The 16,311-nt window shown below is 39.1% G+C and overlaps 1 protein-coding gene across 2 annotated transcripts in view; it reads left to right on the top strand.

Moving 5' to 3' along the window:
- The window catches only part of NRXN3 (neurexin 3), a 1,051,320-nt gene extending 1,041,252 nt beyond the window's left edge, over positions 1–10,068 (top strand). Inside the window, exon 23 of one of the 2 annotated variants that reach the window (XM_086748180.1) lies at positions 6,438–10,068. In XM_086748180.1, coding sequence (XP_086604306.1) covers positions 6,438–7,363 — 926 coding nt within the window. In that variant the 3' untranslated portion in view covers positions 7,364–10,068. The remainder of the gene's footprint in view (positions 1–6,437) is intronic. The other variant, XM_086748181.1, reaches the window with a different exon arrangement.
- The last annotated feature ends 6,243 nt before the right edge of the window (positions 10,069–16,311 follow it).

Here is a 16,311-nt window from a genome sequence, read left to right as displayed (position 1 = left end):
AACTGTTAAGTCCCTTGAACAACCGATGCTGAAAGCAACAAATAATTATGCTGTCACCAATTAATCATAAGAGTTTAAAATAGAATAGAGTATTTTTTCAGTTGGAAAGGACCTACAATGGTCATCTAGTCCAACTGACTGACTATTTCAGGGCTGATCAAAAGTTAAAGCATGTTACTAAGGGCATTGTTGAAATGCCTCTTAAACACTGACATGCTTGGGTCATCGACCATCTCTGCAGGAATCCTGTTGCAGTGTTTGACCACTCTCTCTGTAAAGTAATGCTTCCTAATGCCCAATCTAAACCTCCCCTTTGAACCATTCCTACATGCCGTATCACTGGATATCAGAGAGAAGAGATCAGCACCTCCAAATCACGGCAGATGGAAGAGAACAAGTTTCAATTGGTTCAGAGCAGCTCAGTGTCTGGGCACTGAAATACTTATTTTTTTTTGCTCTAGAATCCTGCCTGCAGACATGATGTCAGGTCCTCTCTGGAAGGTATTAATATCTGTTTCACTGAAACTGTTTGCACAAAGGTGACCAAGAATTTACAGCAATGAAACATAGCCCAGCATTAACATGAGATTCATGACCTCTCAAACTCTATAGCTTCCTGTTGTTCATAAGCAATGTTTTAGGAAGCACGGCTATAACTACAGTCTTTTAATATAGTTTGGGGGGCTTCGGAAAGCTTTTTGAAGTACAGTTTTATCTAATCACTTTGAGGACTATATATTCTCTGAAAGGAAAAGGAGATAGTTGAGATGAAAAGTTGCAGTAGTCTATTGTGAAAATTATGTTTTTCTCACTACTACTGACTGTCGATTGCAATTAAATCAGACTGCAAAGAGTAGAAAATATTAAAAATGTTCATCTACTAGGTTTTGTGTTAGCATCATCTTTCTTGTGAATCAGGGACTGTGTTCTGAATAATTTCCCCAGAGGACTCAAAGGAGAATTAACTAAAAGAAGACCGTTAGACTGAAATTTATTAACTCAGTCATTCAGTAAGGAATTATTGTGTTGATACAGAGGGGAAAAAGGTAAGGAATGATTTTCTGAGGCAAGTATCTCATACTGAAAGTGGAGTCAAACTTCAGAGAACAGCATAAGAATAAAATACAAATAACAAACTTGGGATGCAGAGTTTCAAGGACCTGCAGAAATGGATGAGTTGTGCAGCCTTTTGGAATGGCATTTATAAACTTTTCAACAGCAGCTGGAAAAGCAAAACAATAAAGGTGTGTCCCTTCTCTCCTTTATTGTCATTGGGAGAAGATGAATCTTTCAGGCTTCATGTTTCTGTGCCTTTTGTCCTGTATCGGTCTGATGCTTGAGACTCCAGTGAAGTAATTGTGGCTCTAAAGATGAAAGCTGGCGGCTGCTACAGTTTTTCAGGGTTTTTTTTTTCTTTTGGTTTTTTTTTTTTTTGATGCCCTGTGCATTCATGACTCGCCCACAACATCCTCACAGTTCATAAGGCTTCTATTAAATTTTTAACACTCTGTCTTTTCCAGTGGTAGAGATCTCTTACTGGAGATCAGCCCCAGAGGTATGAATTATGTATCTATAAATACGCTCATAAAGCAAAAAGCAGGGCAGCTCCAAGGCTAAAGTAGACCTTTTATATCCCCAATGATCGTGGTAGTTTAAAGAAAAGCACAAGTCTCTGAAAATAGTAGATGGGCTAGATTTAAAGGCTAACTTTTAAGAAATATATACACACCGTGTTTGCTCTGTGGAATGAGAAGGCCAAGCAGAGCACTGGGCTGATCAGTATAAGGTTTCCCACCTCACAGACCCCAGTTCTCTCAGTGCTGCTTCCAGCTTACTGTTCAGGGACTGTTGATGGGCAAACTAATTTTACATCTCTGTCACTGCAGAGGAATCCATTTAATCTGTTTCCCTTTTGTTTAGTTCTTTGGTGTTGTGTTGTCAACTGAAGCTTTTTTAAAAACACATTTCTATTTGGGAAACATCCATTCCCTGCTTGGGAGGAAAAGCACAGAATAGGTGAAAAATAAAGTTGGAAAATCCTTGTGAAATCTTTGCATTGCTAAAGCAATGTTGAACTCACAGCATACCAGTGAACACTGTTAACTGGTGCTTAACAGCCAACAGAAAAAAAAGGGAGAAAGACACCTGTAACTACCAGGAAACAGTCCATATTACCCATAAACAGAATCTAAGTCTCATATGAATATTTTTTTTTAAGCCATGGCCCAAACTGGGTGGCAGCCTTGCCATTTTGTTTTAAGCACACAACAATTTGGAAATTAAAATTGTAAGTTTTATTCAAGGTTGCAAAGCCTAAATTTTACGATTGAAAACATGGTAGGCACTGTGAGAAAATCAAAACTTCAGATAGGAAAATAAAAACATAAAACCTGTCTCAATGTATTTCCCTTCTAAAGTGCCATGTAAGGTTTTTCAGGGGCTTCTCTTTAGCTTTTTCTGGAGATCCAAATCTTCAGAGCATTTGCCTTCCACAGCAAACCTTTCAGGATCTGACTGCCATGTAAGATGTTCTTGGCAACTGAGCAGCACTTTGTCTTTTAACTTGGGGCACAGGGTAAGAGACATCACTTCTCCATCAAAGGACCACTGGCTCTAAGCAGGTTCCTGCTGCCTCAGCTGTCATTTTGTGAAAGATGGTTCCCCTCCACGCACACTTATCATCTGCCTGTCATCAGACTCCCCCTTGTGTCTCTTAGGAGTAGAAATGTAGTAGCAGTAACAGTTGTTTGCAGGTGTGATATGGGAGTTTGCACTCACTCGCTACCCTCTGTAGATGTTGGAGATCATGTTTGTCACACTGTCCTCAGAGCTTTTCAGAATTTACATTCTCTGTTATCTTTAAATAACACATTTCTTTTAGACTGAGTGGCATTTTTATCATGCCATTTTAAAGGATGTTTTAACTCCTCTATAAATTACATACCCCAAAAGGTATTCATTGTGCTTATATCCTATTAGACCTACAACTTCTAGCTGGCTGCGAGTTTTGCATAGATGCCTAACACACCCATAAAGCAGAAGCCAGCTTTGATAATTGGAGTGCTTTCTCTGAGTTAGTTTCTCCCACACAGCTTTTGTTCAGTCTCACAGCTTCTTCTGTTACAGACAGAAAAATCAAAAATTCAAAGCATCGTTACCACCCTTACAGCCTGATTCTCCCAAAAAGTATGTTGTCTTAGGTAAATGTAACAAATGAACTCCTTATGGAGAAATGATTCCTAATGAAGGACCTTTAACAGTTTCTTTATTTCTTCAGTATACAGGCAAACATAGTATAGATCATTGGACATTTTGGAATAAAACTAGAGATGAGATTAAATAATTGGGTTAATTCAGCCTTCCTGGTATGAAAGTTATTTCTCATTCCTGATTCTGTCCTGTTGTCTTCCATCCAACAGACCTGCTGGAATCAAAAAGCACCGATCTTCTCTGCATCACTTATGTAAAACACCACTTACCGTAGCAACTCTATCGACTTTTCTTAACATTTCAGGAAGACCATGGTTATTTTGTAGTTGCAGTAGTCTTGATCATTGGCTCAAGTCCTCGACAGTGAGAAAAACTGTGGAATTGGTTTTAAGGCAAGGGTTACTAGGGCAAAAAAAAAGAGATCTTCATATTAAATGTACAATATTACTGATTCCTTCAAGAAAATTAATCATTAACAAGATCAAAAGAATTTCTCCTTGGAATAAAACTGCCCAAAATATTGCCCCAATGGGTGACAGATCAACTGCATACTGCTTCTGTGTACTGGTATAATAGATTTTAAGAACAAAGACACTTTAAAGCTCTAGATGAGCAATTAAAAGGTGCCAAGCTGATTTTTTTTTAATTGGATGTCACAGATGGTGAATGAAAATAACAGCTGAATATTATTTTTTAACATCAAAACACTGATCTTAAAAAATCATTTAAAGGTACACTACAAATCCCTGACTTTCTGGAACTGAAATTCCTGAATTATGCAATTTGATTTAATGTGCACTTAAATGCTTTTATTTTTATTCTTTTTTTTTTACAAGTGTCATATGATCTTTTCCTCTGAGGCATATTCCAGGTTTATCTTGGGACCACCTGTTTGCATAGATTATAGATGCCCTACTCTAACCATGGATAGGGCTTCTGGACATATATAAATCATATTACATGCTCCAGTTTCTACTTTGCACAGAATACAGCTCAGATGCATGAGCACGAATTGCTGTGTAGCCAGTTGGCAGACTACACTTCCTGCTTTTTCCATCATATTTTTGAATACATGTAGTTTGAAGAGATTGGCATTATTTTACACATATGATACTTATTTCTTCTTCCCCTACCTTGTAACAGAAGTGGTGTGAACATTCCGAGGAAGCTCAGAAAACTAAATATAGTTAAATTGTCCCTTTGCATCTTGGCTTAAAACTAACTTTGCATGAAGGGATGTTAAGAAACTATGTAAAGTACTACATTTGTTATTTTGGCCTAATTTCTACCCTGGTACCTCTGAGATAAATCTGACTGTTTCAGTTGATTTAACTGTGTCACCACTTAGTTTCTCATTAAGTATAAGAATAAGCCATATTGCTAGTTCAGCTATCCAGATTTAATCAAACTTTTAAGTACCTTTTCAGTATATTGCTATCCTCAATATGTAATTTGTTCAAATATATTGCTCTCCAAATATATTTAGAAGGGATTATGATATTAGACCATACTCTTTATAGAACTCCCATGGATATTACTGGTAATATTCAATGAGAAACAAGTGCATGTAATATATAGTGTAGATAGGAGAGAGCAGAATTTTGACCCTGATACTGTTCAGCATCCTAACAGTGTCAAACTGTTCATTAGCCTATTAAGACATAAGTAAAGGCCTGAATTATTTATTTAGAAGATAAAATTCCTTTTGCATATTTTTCCTTAAGCAATGGTGAGTATAAACTAGTCACACGCCTTCCAACAGATCTAGATGACTACTCATGGTGTCAGATGAAATCTTTCTTAAGTTTATATTTAATGTAGCTAGCTTAAGTAGCTAGCTGAAGAAAAATTACTCAAGGGAAAATTTATACACAAACTTTCAAAAGCAATGTGGCTCGCTCTAAAAAAAGTGTCAGTGACCTGATGTCAACAGAAAACTATACAATCTGAACTAAATGAATTAAAGGAATTAATTATGCCTCCACATCAGAGTAAAACAATGGAGTGTTGATTATCCATAGGCTCAAACCCAGAAGTACAGTAATGTTACAGTATATAGACAAAACAAGACTACTACCCTAGAAGTGGCAGTATTTGCTGCTCAGGAACTGAATCTTGTAAATTATGTGCTGATTTTCTTGTTTCAGTTGCGGCTTATACTGTAAGGTATAAATGTTACTGCTATAGCTTTGTTGTTCTACTTCAAGAGTAGACCGTAAGCTTGGCTCATTTTTAATCTTCTATAGGCCAGTAGTCATCACTCTAGGAAAAAGTAGCACTCATCACAGCTGTCTGCTTATCAAGAAATAATAGCAGGTGTGAAGACAATTTCTGCAGTACACTGCTGGGCTCAAGTGGTAATTTGGGTCATCAGAGTCCTTATTCAGTTATATAATCAATTGCAATAAAGTCTATCTTAATTTTCAATCAAAACATAGTAAAAGAATATCAAGAAGAACCGAAGATCAAGATGGTATGGCATTAGTAACCCCCAAGAGATGCAAAGAAAGGGACACCCCCTGGTATCAAACAGAATGGTAAAGAAAGATTAAAAAGAGATGGACAAGAGTTGAGTAGAGCCCTGTATCTTCATGGACCTCAGTAAGTACTTGGTTCTTATTCCATCACTTACTTTCATGAACCTTCCCATAATTTAAAAACCAGGCAACAATCAAGAAGAAATGGATGAATAGGAAAGGCCTTAGGGAGAGGCCTTAGAAACTGCTAGGGAAGATGAGCAGACTTGAATGGCAGAGATGAAATACCAATGTTATCTTGAAAATAACCAGAAGAGGAAAAAAGTGGTAAAATCCATCTAGGAAAATATTGTTCTATGGAAGTCTAAAATAATTAATTTAAACAGTCTTGTAACCAAATGCTTAAGGAAGATCACTGCCAAGAATTGATGTCCACAGAGTCACTTGAGAGTATCTTCAAAAAAAAAAAAATTGGGTCCCAAAAAATTCAGTGTTTCACTGTATGTACCTAGCATAGGCTAAAAGAGGGTGGAAATGAAACATGCAGTTTACCAGCATCAAAGCAGGGTGAGAGCGAATAATGAAAGACGCCCCCAGGAAAGTAAGTTCGTAGTGCAGCTAGGGTGAGAAATCTGATCCCTGACACTTTCGTAGTGCCCAAGTCCTATACTCCCCTTGAGTTAAGTAAGTGAATTGAAAATGTGTCATTAAAATGTACTAATTTTCTTTTTTTTCTCTTTTCCATCCCAGGAGGTGAATTAGTTATCCCTCTACTTGTAGAAGACCCTTTAGATATCCCTCCTATTGCTACTCGTGCACCTTTCATTACACTTCCCCCTACCTTTCGCCCCCTCCTCACCATTATTGAGACCACCAAAGATTCCCTGTCCATGACCTCTGAGGCGGGGTTACCTTGCTTGTCGGACCAAGGCAGCGATGGTTGTGATGATGATGGCTTGGTGATATCTGGGTATGGCTCAGGGGAAACCTTTGACTCTAACCTACCCCCTACTGATGATGAAGATTTTTACACCACCTTCTCCTTGGTAACAGATAAGAGTCTTTCCACTTCAATCTTCGAAGGTGGCTACAAAGCACACGCACCTAAGTGGGAATCCAAGGACTTTAGACCTAACAAAGTCTCCGAAACTGGTAGGACTACTACCACGTCTTTGTCCCCTGAGCTGATCCGCTCCACAGCTTCGTCCTCGACTGGGATGGTGCCCAAATTGCCAGCCGGCAAAATGAATAACCGTGAGCTCAAACCCCAGCCTGACATAGTCTTGCTTCCGTTTCCCACTGCCTATGAGCTAGACAGCACAAAGCTGAAGAGCCCGCTAATCACTTCCCCCATGTTCCGTAATGTGCCCACAGCAAACCCCACAGAGCCGGGAATCAGACGGGTTCCGGGGGCCTCAGAGGTCGTCCGTGAGTCGAGCAGCACAACGGGGATGGTCGTCGGCATTGTGGCTGCTGCCGCCCTCTGCATCCTCATCCTCCTGTACGCCATGTACAAGTACAGGAACAGGGACGAAGGGTCCTATCAGGTGGACGAGACGCGGAACTACATCAGCAACTCAGCCCAGAGCAACGGCACGCTTGTGAAGGAGAAGCAGCAGAGCTCAAAGAGTGGTCACAAGAAACAGAAAAACAAGGACAAAGAGTATTATGTGTAAAAAAGAATACTTATTTATATATAAATATATAAATACTTAATGAGATTTAACTGAAATATCAGAACCATTGCAGCGAATGAGATTGGGAGATATCGTTTGTGGGAAAAAGTATTGGGAAAAAAAAGTTTCAGCAGTGACTGTTAATGTCTCAGTCATCGCTTGGAGTCAGCAAACTCTGCCCTAATGTATTATAAAGCACACTTAGCATTCTGGAGATGGTGCACACAGCTCTGCCCTGTTAATGAACTTGGACGTCTCCAAATCTCCTCCTCCGCTGAACTTTCTGCAAAGGTAGAAGACTTCATGGCTTACTTGTTTCATATCTCCAAGTGAGTCTTTAACAATGTTCGTGATCCCTGACTGTATAGATAATTTTTCAGTTTGCTTATTTAAAAAAAAACACAAAAAGGAAGGAAAAAGAAAAAATGCAAACATTATGAAACAACAAAAAAATATTAAACAAACTGATCTGGCCATGTCCAGCATACATATAACTTTTCAATATTGGAGGAGGGGAATAAATAATTTTGGAGATTGTTGTTCTTTTGTTTTGGTTTGGTTTTGTTTCTTGGGTTGGTTGTTTTTTTTTTTGAGGTTTTTTTTTTTTTTTTGTTACTTTTTGGTGTGGGAGGGAAGGGTGGAGAGGAACGGTGTGGGGGGGTTGAACCAGGACATGAGTTGAGAAGAAATCTCGGAAAAAAAAAATCCATAATAAATAAAGAGAGACTATTACCATATATAAACTCAAAAGCTACCCATGGTGTTTACTCTGCATATCTGGTTGTGTTGTCTCTAGAATCCGTTGTCTTGCAGTAAGTTGTTTGCTAACAACACAGTGAAAATGTCTGATGGGTGGTGCTGAAGAAAATTATGGAAAGCTGGTTCCCTTGGATCTGGCTCCAGTATTTGTAATTTAACTGGAGAATAGCTGGGTTTGGGTCTGTTCTGATCAGTCATTGGCTTTATTTGAGAGTATCACTTAGTATGCATTAGCAGAGCCAAACTGGTTAAAGGAATTTGACGATTCGAAAAAGAATGCTTAAAAAATGGTTAGCCATTCTGAGCTGAATATACCATGCAAAAATAAAGGAGCCTTCCTCTGGGTTCTGGTTCTGTGATCAATTGCAATGCATGCAAAAAATAATAATAAATCAGTTGTTTAATAAAGAGATCAGAAAGATACCATTGGAGTTCAACTTGTGATGAGACCCATAAATGTCAGAAAAGCTAAACACTTGTAAAAGAATCCAAAATACATAGATTTTTTTTGGACATAAAACTGTTTTTCATATGTAATATTTTAATTTTGTAGCTTGACATTTCAGATCATCTCTGTCTTTCCATTTGCCCAATTCTCCCTTTTCCTTCTCTTTTATATAAAAGAAAATAAATAAAGCTGCTGTGACACACAAAAACTAATAAAGAAAAATGGATTTAATAATATAAAATATATATACACACAGATATATTTATCATGGTATGTTTGGTGGCACGACTGGAACAGAAGTTCTGTTATGGTCTTAACATGGAATGAGAATGTTCTTGAAGAACCAAGTAAAATGAAACAGACAACAAAAGCAAACCTTAAAATGTGAAGTAAGCGTGTGTTTTAGCTTTGTCACAGTTACCTGTGTCAAAAAAAAAAAAAAATCGGAAATTTTGTTTACATATTTTACTACTATTTTTTTTTGCTAGTATAATTTCTATATGGATACCCTGATGGTGTGTATACAGTTTCATGGTTAAATTGGGAATATATTTTGGTTTTATTTAACTTATTTAATTTCATTGTTTGTTTTCTACATTTTCCCAATTATTGTGAAAAGGATTAGCTTACTATAGATAGCCAGGTGGTTTGACGGCCATGCCTATCATGTGCAAAAAAGCAAATGAGAGAGAGAGGTACAGAGAGACAGAGAGGAAAACAACAAAAACCAAGATGGATTGAGAACTCTGAAATATCAGAAATGTACACTTTTTCTGTATACAGATGAAAACTAATCAGCTGTTTAGGTTTAGAAATCCACTCTTGCTGGTGTTTATAAATCGCATGAATATTTGACTTTGAAGAAGTGTCATCAAATACACACACGCACATGGGAACTTAAATTCAAAAAAAAAAAAAACAGCCTTCTCAAACATGTAGAGAAGACACTTTCATGTTAACAAATATTTTCAGTGCGTGTATGTGTGCGTGTGTGTGGTGCGTGTGCGTGCGAGGTTGAGCTTTTCTTTCCTTTTTTATTTTTTATACTAAAAGAAAATAAAAAGACAGGTTTTAAAAAGGTATGAAAGCACGATTTTAGATGACTTACTTAACTGGCTGAAACTATATAAAGTTGATTATATCTTGATGTCTGTAAAAGATTGCTGTTCTTGGAGTCTTGGAGTCTTGTGAAATGATTTCCTGCTTTCTTTCTTCCTTTCCTTTTTGCTTTCCTTTTTTAAGTTACGGGAAAAAGATTTACACTTTACTTTCTTTGTGTAAGTTTCTATTGGACAGTTTTTGGGAACGTGTATTTCTGTATGTGGGCTTCTACCATATCCTTATTGCTTTATGGACAACCTTAAGAATTTTTATTTGAGTTATTGTGATGTTATTGCTTTTTTCCCCCTTTCTTTTTCTTCTTCCTTTTTGATTCTTTTTCTTTTCTTATTTGCATTTTGTTTAAAGATATGCTTAGCAATAAAATGTTCTTCCCAAAGCCCTGGATGTTGCTGGGTTTTTATTTCTGAAAGACTTAAGAGAAATTCCAGATCTTTAAAGGTGAAAAGTAGTCTGTGAAGCAGGTATCCCCCAACCCACGGTAGTGTCTAACCACTAGATGACAGAACCATGTTTCTATTTGCATTCTTTCTTTAGTCAAATGAACTGTAATTCTTTCATTTGCAGGGACATAAATACAACTTGAGTGTAGAGTCTACCTCACACCACTCCCAACCCCTTCCCCCCCACAACCACCTCAGTGGATAAAAGAGTAGTCCTCTGGAATATGGATTTCAGTGACCTCAGATGAAAGGCAGAACTACATCTGACAATGCTTTTACCACTAGCCTCTTGTATAAAAGAGGTTATTGCAAGGTCCTACACATGGATCAGAGCAATCTCAAGAACAACTACAGACTGGGCAGAGAATGGATCAAGAGCAGCCCTGAAGAGAAGGACTTGGGAGTGCTGGTGGATGAGAAGCTCAACATGAGCTGACAATGTGTGCTTGCAGCCCAGAAAGCCAACTGCGTCCTGGGCTGCATCAAAAGAAGCATGGCCAGCAGATCGAGGGAGGTGATTCTGCCCCTCTACTCCACTCTCAGGTGACCCCATCGGGAATACTGCATTCAGCTTTGGAGCCCCCAACATAAGAAGGACGTGGACCTGCTGGAGAGAGTCCAGAGGAGGGCCATGAAGATGATCAGAGGGCTGGAGCACCTCTCCTGTGAGGACAGGCTGAGAGAGTTGGGGCTGTTCAGCCTGGAGAAGAGAAGGCTCCAGGGAGACCTTATAGCAGCCTTCCAGTATTTAAAGAGGGCCTATACGAAAGATGGGGAGAAACTCTTTAGCAGGGCCTGTTGTGATAGGATGAGGTGCAGTGGTTTTAAAATAGAAGGAAGCAGATTCAGGCTTGATATAAGAAATTTTTTTTTTTTTTTTTTTTTTTAATGAGGGTGATAGAACACTGGAACAGGATGCCCAGAGAGGTGGTGGATGCCCCATCCCTGAAAACATTCCAGACCAGCTTGGACAAGGTTCTGAGCAACCTGATCTGGTCGGGGATGTCCCTGCTCCTTGCGGGGGGGCGGTTGGACTAGATGACCTGTAAGGTCCCTTCCAACTCTAACCATTCTATGATTTACATCTTTCAATGACCCAAGCCTTACTCAGCATTTGAAAGCAAAACACAGCCATTTTACCTCCAAGAGGAGACTGTAGGTCCAGATACTTGGGGCAAAAACATCTGCTTTCCAGCAGAGAAGTTCAGGGTATTTGAGGGCTAAGATTTAGGTCCTGGCCCACCCTCAATAGCTTTTTGGGTAGCTATTTGCAGCTGCATACCTAGGACATTGACTTAATATGCCCTTTCTAATGCACTGCCTGTTTTCAGTCTCCCTTTAAAGCATGTAACTCTTCTCGTGACATTTACAGGATTCTGGATGCTTCTGAATTCTACTGGGGATTCCTGCAGCTGAATCCTTCTGGGTTACAGAGAAGTGTTTACATCATTTTATATGAAGATCTAACTTAGGTTCGCTGGATTTACCTGTGACTTTCCACACACTACCTGAGGAACATGGTTTACTTACTTTGGGTGCTATGGATCACACTTAGGTCCCTGAAGTAGATTATTTGAGTGGTCACTTCCTCCCAAGTACACTCCCAAAACCGCTATCACAGCTGCTGCCTGCCCCATGTTGTCCTACTGAGTATTATAATCTATTATGATTCTGGTCATAGTGCAAAAAATGCCAATATTTTGTCTTTCTTTAGCAAGTTGTGCAGAACTTCAGTTCAAGTTAGTAGGGTTTTTTTCCAAATTGGGTCTTCCCAAGCCAGCTGCAAGATTTGACTTTTCAGAGGCATCTGGAGGTCAGCCAAATGAGTGTTTCACAACCCTTTTATTTTTCAACCAAGAATGGCTTTACTTTTTTTTTTTTTCTTTCTTTTTCCCTAAGCAGAATCCACAGCTCTTTTGAGCAGTGTTTTCCACAGGTTTCATTTACAACCAAATTGGACTCAGGATAAACTGATTGTTCAGGTATTCACTGTGATTTTTTTAACTTCTTTTTTTTTTTTCTGACATGTCTTTTATCTCTTGATAGTTTCACTGGTTCCAGTTCTTTTGTGAATTGTGTTCTAACACCATGCAGATCCTCACAAGGATCACACTCTCATTCCTCTCCCAAAAATCACAAAATTTGTGGATGATGACTGGTACCTAATATTCCCAGTGCTGGAGCAGTCAGCTTGCATGTGGAAGACTGGAAGAGCTAGTTCTGAGCTTAATTGCCTCTTCTAATAGAGCATAAAATTTCCTTATCATGAAGCAGTTGGTGTTCTGAGAAAAGTTGTTTTTTTTTTTTTCCTCAGTACTTTTCTCGAAACCTGTTATACTTCTTCACATCATTATTAAATATTACGCAAGGCGAGAACTTTCAACCTGATTTACCCTAACCCTCTGGCTATAGTCTTTTTTTAATTTTTCTCTGTCACCTAAAGACCATTTTATTACTTAGGCTAAATGAAAGTGTCAGAAAGGAGACTTCAATATTGCCTAAAAGGCTTGTGATTGATTGTTCTTTTTCTCTGGATGATCACAGAATTGTTGAGGTTGAAAGAGACCTCTGGAGATCATCTGTAGTCCAAGCACTACCTCCCCAAAGGAGGGTCAGCTACAGCAGGTTTCCCCAGACTGTGTCAAGTCAGGTTTTGCATATCTCCACATGTAAACTTCATGAAGATGTGAGCACTAACATGTGCTAGCCTTCCCAGTTCTGGCATTACAGGAAAGGACTAGTGAGGAGCAGCTCTGACACAAGTTCCTTTTACAGGTATTTCTGTCCATGCCTCTGGGCTGGGAGGGAAGCGCAGAGATGCTGCATTCTGCAGTTGCCATGCCATGTCTGGCAACTGTCCTGTCAAGTGTCCTATGAGCACATACAGACAGTTACATGCTTCTGGTCCTATTTTATCATACATATTGTCCCTAGCTGCCAAGGTCGACACTGCCTCCCTAGAAGATGTTTCTCATACGGCAGAACAAATAGCTGCCTTTCTCTCCCCACATGTAAGCAATGACAAAGAGATGGAAAAGCAACAAGACTTCCCTTCCAGCTGTCAGCATCACAGGATCTTCTTGGGTGAGCAGAGCCACTAGCATGAGAAGAAGGACTATTGCCTGCTGTTCAGCTCCCTGGATGGGACCCTGCCTGGGCTTTGAGAGCACATTTGCCAAGGTCGTAATTAAGTATTGCAACCAGGAGTCTCATGATAAATGCAGGAGGTTGGGGTGCAAGGTCTTGATTGATTCTTACTCCTTATTGGAGAAAGTTTCCCCACAGTAGGAACATTTCTTGGATTAGTTAAGAAACAAAATTAGAATATCTTATCCAATTTGGTAAAACACTGCCTTACACATAGTATGCTATCCCACTCTGGTTTGTTCTCAGACCATACACGTTGCACAGTGCAACATCTCCTGTCTGTCCCCAAATGTTCCTGATAACCTCCTTTCTCTGGAGAGTCTGTTCGTGTTGTCTTTCAAAGACCAGAAAATACAGTGCCATTCAAGGTAAAATTTTCAGTAAATGATTGGTCTGCAGGGATTCAGTGTTTACAATTTGGGCACATGGATAGCATGAGAGAGGAACACAGCACACACATGTAAGAGATTATGTTGGACTGCATATATCTGAAAAAGGGCTTAATTTTTAAAGGTATTAAGGTAGCTAATTCTTATTGAAAACAGGGAAAATCAGCTACATAAATACCTTTAAAAATTGAGGCCATTTCAGCATAGTAGTCAGATAAAGTTAATTAGCTAGTGTTAACTGCTTGGGCTTTTGCAGTACAAAATGGTGTAGGCAAGTGGACAAGGTTCCTCTCTCTCTCCCTTGCATGAGGTTTACAGAACTTACCTCCCTTCAGAGTGAGAGCCAAAATAAGAGATAGCTCAGGTCTGCTGTAAATTACCTGGAGAGAAGTCCATTTCAACATGCTAGAATGGAGCTGCATGAGCATGTTTTTTCCTTAAATTCAATTGAAATAGATTATTGGGGAAAAAAATACGGTATAAAGTATGGTTCCATACCTTATACAAACTCAACAAACCTCTACCCCTGCCACCAAGCACAACTTAAAGGCACTCAGTAAGAGTTTTCATCTACCACTCCATGCATCTCTTCTGTCCACCTGTTTACAGAAGACAATCAAGGGGCAATGTCCACATGGAGTCAGCAAAATCCTGAGCAAGCAGCTGGGAAAACCTTAGGCATGCTACTCTTCAATGGCTTGTAAGCTGGGCACTACGCCTAACAGCTTTGGGTGGTGCACATGGAAAATTAAACTCACTGCAAAAGATTTTTTTTAAAAAAATAGACATATTTAATAATGCCACCAAAACCTTTGGAACACTATGAAAAATTCACTCAGCATTTGGATTTCAAGAGTAGTTACGTAAAATGTTAAAACACTGGACCACAAAACAGCACTGAATCACACCATGAAACAAAAGTAGAAATGGGAAAATTGAAAGATCTGGAAACCATCAGTAATGCTATCTGAATTATTTTCTTAGTTCCGACAGTTTTTCACAGTTCTCAGTCCTATAGCTTGGCCTAGCAATTTACAGTTGGTACTACCAAGTGGTGGTAACAGCAAGTCTTTGGTAGAGCAGGAAAAGAGGTAAATGGAAGAATCATTCACAGTGTGATGAGGAAGCCCCTTCTGAGGAACAGTTTCCAAGGGCTATTTGTAAGAGGAAATGAAGAGGGAGAGCATGCAGCACACAGCCATGCACCCAGTAAAGCAGCAGGTCAAGAACAGGATTTTCATTTCCGAAGTCAAGAATGCACAAGCTGAGCTGCGCCAAGACTAAGAGTGTTTACGTAACTTGAATCAAGCCCTTTTCTCCACATACATTGTGAACTAGAGCTTACTTGCACGGCTGTTTTCTCCCCCAGAATCCCAACCTCACCCAGGGATGAGGAGCAGGACACTCTTCCAGTAGGTCTATTTGAACTCTTTAAGTATTTGATCCCTGCCACTTCTTCTGCATCGTATGTTTGATTATTTATTTCTGCCTGTTCCCTGAGTCACAAACATTCATTTACCTCCATGGTTCCCTTGTGAGCTGATACCAGTATCTCTCCTGTGCAAGGAAGGAAACTAAGACAAAGAGACTTACCTGTGGCTATATAGAAAATTCATGGTTATAACAAGATTAGCTCTCAAAGCTTCTGGACTCTCCCACTCTTCATTCATGTCTCCATAGTACACAGTGGTGCTGCCAGAGGTAGAATACATCTAGTCCTCTGGTTAACTTTAGCTTCCCCAAATCAAGAGCTGGCTGTCAGATTTCAAAGACTTAGAGCAAATGGTAGCATTACAGAAGCTTCTAAAAAGAGAGTAAAATCCTTTTAAACTAAGAAAGAATCATTTAAAAATTGAAAATACTGGATTATCAACTGTTCATTACAAATGTACCCTATTTTTATACATATTGGTAAAGACATAGGCACATGTATGACTCTTGCATTGGGTGTTCAAATGCATGCTCTAGTCTGCCAGAGTCTAGCTTTACCAGCCGCGAACTCCTGCAGAAAATCAGTCTGTGTCTGTAATGTTTTGCTATAAACAAGTTTTTATACCAATTATGATAACATCAAGGACAACACAATTTTATTACACCTAATTTTAGGAAATAAGACTAGATGCCCTTTAATTCCTGGGTCGGTGGGAGTTGAAGTTGATATCGCTATCTTTCACAACCTGTTGCATTTAACATACACATACTGGACTGTTGCAATTAGCATAATATACAGGGTAAACACACCAGAGGTCATACTTCACTGTTTAGCTCTATGACATACTGCAGCTTGAACACTTACCACTAAAGCTGAGAAATGCTTTGCCACTGATTTCGGAGAGCACTGGAGCAGCACTCCAATAAATCTCTGCAGTGCAATTTCTGCAGAACAACCACCACCACAAGATGTAAAGGAAAAGTATGTGCAATTCTGAAGTCAACTGCAGTCCCATACCTGGATTTCCTCACATAAGTTAAAGGATCCATACTTTCCTCCACAACTTCCCAACCAATAGTATGACATAATGTATCCCGTATGCTAAAGGCCATTTGATACAGTGCCACTCGTGCAATTATATCTCATAGCTTTGTCTAAGTTAAAATTCTTACAAGTCCTTGTCAAAAAATATGAAGCGCAGTTAGAGATGC

This window comes from Chlamydotis macqueenii, chromosome 5, assembly GCF_036417535.1.
Source record: "Chlamydotis macqueenii isolate bChlMac1 chromosome 5, bChlMac1.mat, whole genome shotgun sequence".
Taxonomy (NCBI): domain Eukaryota; kingdom Metazoa; phylum Chordata; class Aves; order Otidiformes; family Otididae; genus Chlamydotis; species Chlamydotis macqueenii.
The sequence above is the reverse complement of the archived record's forward strand: the minus strand, read 5'-3'. Positions and strand labels throughout refer to the sequence as shown.